Source organism: Pediculus humanus, genomic scaffold (assembly GCF_000006295.1).
Source record: "Pediculus humanus corporis 1103172107790 genomic scaffold, whole genome shotgun sequence".
Lineage (NCBI taxonomy): Eukaryota > Metazoa > Arthropoda > Insecta > Psocodea > Pediculidae > Pediculus > Pediculus humanus.
The window spans coordinates 26,480-31,521 of NW_002987384.1; the positions used below are offsets into that span (position 1 = coordinate 26,480).

General features: G+C 28.2%; 1 protein-coding gene across 1 annotated transcript; it reads left to right on the top strand.

Annotated features, from left to right (window-relative positions):
* Window positions 1-294: 294 nt before the first annotated feature.
* On the top strand, window positions 295-2,360 carry Phum_PHUM365690 (scavenger receptor class B member, putative; the record flags this gene model as incomplete). Its single annotated transcript, XM_002428092.1, has 8 exons — window positions 295-497; window positions 578-719; window positions 796-1,002; window positions 1,102-1,229; window positions 1,320-1,597; window positions 1,684-1,802; window positions 1,895-2,026; window positions 2,112-2,360. 8 exons carry the CDS (start codon window positions 295-297, stop codon window positions 2,358-2,360), a joined length of 1,458 nt encoding a protein of 485 aa, XP_002428137.1.
* Between the last annotated feature and the right edge of the window lie 2,682 nt (window positions 2,361-5,042).

Sequence of the window (5,042 nt, forward strand, 5' to 3'; positions counted from 1 at the left end):
ATTTTTTTTTTTTTTAAATTATGTTAATTATGTCGTTGATTAATTTGTTTTTTGCTCAGGTTATCAGGTCAGTTTTTTTTTTTGATCACGCATCGAACTTTAATAAAAAATGTTTTTTTCCCTAAGAGAGACAACAAACAAACAAACGCACAAACAATTTGAGAAACGATCCGACAAACATTGAATTGAAACAAATGAAAATCGATTCGTTAATAATTATCGTTATCGTGATTGTTTACAGGTTTTCTTACTCTATGCCTTGCATTAGGAGGTTGCATATCCGGTTGTTACATAATGTGGGCCACAGATCTCTTCACGTTATTAGTACATAAAAATTTAATTATAAGTAATAATTCCATGAGATATGAAGCCTGGAAATCACCTCCAGTACACGCATATCTAAGAGTTTATATATTTAATTATACAAACGTTGAAGAATTTGAAAAAGGAATCGATAAAAAACTTCAAATACAAGAATTAGGACCATACACGTACATGTAAATATTTCTTCTTTTTTTCTCTCATAACGATAATAATATTATTAATTCCGCCATTTTGTTTTTTTTTTTTTAAATAGAGAAAAATGGGAAAGAGTCGATGTTAGATTTAATAAAAACGGTACGGCAACGTATAAAGATAAAAAAATCTACATATTTTCACCGGAAAATTCAAACGGTAGCGAATCGGATATGATCGTGGTACCAAATCTACCATTTTTGGTAAGTGTATTTTTCTTACTCCACGTCTAACTAATGACACGACGAATTTAATAATTGTTTGTTTTGTTTGTTTCAGTCTGCTCTGTCATTTTTAACGGAAGCAACGGGTTTGGTACGATGGGCTTTGATAAAATTTTTAAATGCGATCGGAGCCGAACCTTTTATTAGTTTAAACGCATCAGATTTTCTTTGGGGATACGAAGATAAATTTTCAATGTTGGCAAGAGGATTTTTATCATTTCGTTACGATTTACCATTTAAAAAATTTGGTATTCTTTCTTCTGTGAGTTTCTTTATAAAAATTATTTTTCTTTTTTCTTTTCTTTCCTTTTTCAACTTTCGAAACGTGACGTTTTTGTTTTTTTTTTTTTTTTCTTAAAAGAAAAACGGAACTCAAAAAGATGTCGTAACGATTTACACAGGAGAAAAAGATCCAAGCAAAACTGGCATAGTTGTTAATTACGATGGTAAAACTTCACTTAATTATTGGAATTCTGTAGAATGTAATCGGTAAGATCATTTCCGGTAGTTTTTCCATTTTCCTTTGACTTCCGTTTTAACGGTTTTTCATTTCGAAAAAACGTTTTTTTTTTTTTTTAGAATCGACGGTACGGATGGTACAATTTATCCTCCATCATTAGTTCATCCGAATTCGACGCTTTACATTTACACAAAAGATCTCTGTAGGAAAATGCCGCTCACGTATTTTAATGAATATTTAGACAAACATGGAATTCCCGTTATGAAATTTCGAGTACCCGAAAATGTTTTCGCAAGCGGTCACGTGGAAAAAGAAAATCTTTGCTTTTGTAGTAACGAAAAAACCGGCGTCAAATGTTTACCTTCTGGTATTTTTAACGTCGGCCCATGTGCTTTTGGTAATTAAAATTTTCCTCTTTTCAAAATGGCGGATGTCACTGTGCGTGATTTAAATTTTTTCTTTTTCTTTCTCCCAAATATTTAGAAGCTCCCGTTGTTACGTCACTACCACATTTCTTATACGGGGATCCGATTTTATTTAATGGATTGGAAGGTTTAAATCCAAACGTTTTAAATCATGAATCTTTTGCGGAAATCGATCCTGTAATTATTATTCTTTACTCTTTTTCTTCTATTTCCGGTATGTTCATCATTTAATTTTTTCATAAAATTTTTTTTTTGTTTATGTTAAAAAGAAACTCGGAATACCCGTCGGTGGTAAATCAAGATTACAATTAAACATAATGTTAATTGGCGATTATGGTTCTTCCATGAGAAATCGAGCTTATAAGAATTTAACGCTGTTTCCGGTTACTTGGATGGATTACGTAAGTAAATCACGTGACACTTTCTCTCCCAAAAATTATGATAATATTATAAACTTACCACTGTTATATTGTTTTTTTTTTCCAGGGTATCGATCGTTTGCCCGACGACGTGTCAGCCATGATAAAAAGTCTTTTAGCTTTCATAAAAGTTGCTCAATTTTCTCTCTCGTACGGATTTATTATATGCACAATAGTTTTCGGTATATTATTCGTTAACGGATGTCGTCACAGTTTCAAATCCGGTGGTAGTTTTTGCCTTATTTTATCTAAACAAAACAAACAAAAACAAAATCAAAGCGAAGTTCAACTTTTTATAATTAATGAAAAAAGATGAAAATGCCAAATGATAAATGATGTAAATGCTCAATTTTGTATAGTTTTAAGGAAAACTCCCCACCCCCCCTAAACCCCTAAACCCCCTAGAAAAAAAAACAAGTGCCTATTATTATTTATAAATGATTTATTATTTTATTATTTATAAATGTGTCGATCGATCTTTTAAGGGTTTTTTCGGACACGAATTAAGAAAAATCTCAGGTACAAATTTTTTTTTATTTAAACCTTAATTTTCAGTGCCTTAATTTATTTATTTATTATTTATTAAGTTTTCTATTAAGAAAAAAGTATTTTTTCATTTTTATATATATATATATATTTTTTTGTGTATGTTAATTTTAAAATATTTTTGTGTTTAAATATTCGTCTGAATGATTTTTTTTTTTTTTTAAATTTATTATTATTAAACCGTCATAAAACGAAAGTATGTAAGTGATGGTTGTTTGATATTTTCTACGTAAAGAAAAAAAAATTAAAATTAAAAACGAGTATTTATAATTGTGAGAGAATGAATGAATGAATGATATTTTTGTGAAAAAGAAATGTTCGTCGAATTTATTATTTTTTTGTATTTTTTATAAATAAAATATATAAACAAAGAGAAAGAGAGAAAAAGTGTGTGTTTGTTTATTGATTTATTAATTTTAATAATTATTATTAAATTGTATTAATATTTCTTAATTTTAAGCTTGTTTGTATACAACACAAATATACGTAATTTAATATATTTTTTTTTTTACAAAAAAAAATAACTATTTTTTTTTGCATTACGCTCAAGTACAACCAATTGCATAACTTTAAAAAGTCGGGAATAAAAAAAATTTTTTTTTTTTTTTAATTGTTGGCAATTACGCATAATTCGCGGGGGGGGGGGAGTAATAAAATTTTTTTTCCCGATGCTTTTTTTTTTATTACCTATTTTTTTTATTTAAATATTTTCCGATTGAAAAAAAAAAAAAAAGAAAAGAGAGAGAGAAAGGGAGAGAAGAAAAACAAAAAAAAAGGGAATTGTTTTTATTGAAAACGCGCCTAATAATTTATGTAAAAATAATAATAATAATAATAATAATAATAATAATAATAATAATAATAATAATAATAATAATAATAATAATAATAAAATTGAACGAAAAAAAAAAAGAAAAAAAATTAGATTATTGAATCCAAATTGTCAATATTAAAGTGGAAATTTGCAGTTTCATTTCGAGACCCTCAGTCCAGCTGTTGCAATGTCATAATTCCATTGAAGAATCATTCTAAAACTTATCGCAATGAAACTGATACGATAAAATACCGGCGGGGAGGAAGGTATAAGAAACCGGTTTTTTCTAACGCCACGTTAATTTTTTTAAAATTATTTTCATTTGAAAGGAAAAAAAAATTTTAAATTCTCGATGTCAATATTTTCTTGTAAATAAAAAAAAAAAAAAAAAAAAATTTTTTTCCCCCGTCTTTGCCTACGGTTGATTTGCACGCATTCAATATTTCCTTTATTAGGATTTTTAAGTGTGGGTCCCCGTGCGCCATATTGCATCTTTTTATTAAGAATATTTTATGAACATTGATTTCTTCATTGCCTTTTATTTCATGCGTAGTAATTGCTATAGTAGCGGTTTTCACTCTCTCTCTCTCTTTCTACCTTCTGACTTTTTTCTCTCACACTTCTTTTATTTCCCTTCATTTTTCTCTCTCTCTCTCTCTCTCTCTCTCATTTTCAAACGTTTATTCTCATTCCCCCCCCTTCCCGGGATCCTCGTGATTTAAAATAATATTAAATCATTATTATTATTACGAATGACAAAAAAAAAAAAAAATTAATTCTAAATAAATTTACCACGTGACCTTGACGACGACTATATATAACAAACAAAACAATTTCCGTTGAAAATCGTAATGGCGATTTCTAAAGAATTTTTTTTTTGTTTAAAATGTAATTTAATTATTTCTATCGAAAATTAACAACCGTTATAAGAAATTTGTCTGATTACACGTTTTTCAATCACCGTCATTTATAATGAATATTTAGAAAGGGAATCACTTTTAGAAATAATAATAATAATAATTTTTTTACAGGGATCCCCCTTGGAATTTAATAACGGGAGGGGATTCCCCAATTAAAATAATAATTAATTTCAAAATCGTATTTCGCGGTTTTTTTTCTACCAACGTTTTTAATCTCCGAATAAGGTTAATTTTCAAAAAAAAAAAAAAAAAAAGATAAAAAAAAAATTTTTCCTGTGAGTTACTATTGACATAATTCGTTTGGCACAATTATAAAATCAACACACTTACATTTATCCTTTAAATCTCTCTCTCTCTCACTCACTCTCACACACTTTCGATACGTTCTATCTCTCTCTCTAAATATATATATTTAACATTTACCTTTTTCATTGTTTTTCTTGTCCTTTTCCGCGACTGATATTATTATTATTATTATTATTATTATTAATATTCCTTGAGACTCGTACGCGAGCGGTGCGGGTGATAAACTTAAACTTAATTAAAATGGTCGCCGCCAGGGGCGCTTCAATCATATCGTGTCAACAGCAAATGACGACGCTCACATTTCACTTGAGTTATTTTCCTTTTGTGTCGAGTATTAGATTTGATTATTAATTTATTTATATTTATTTATTTATTTATTTTATTTTTTTCCCCCCTATCCTTTCTTTTATCC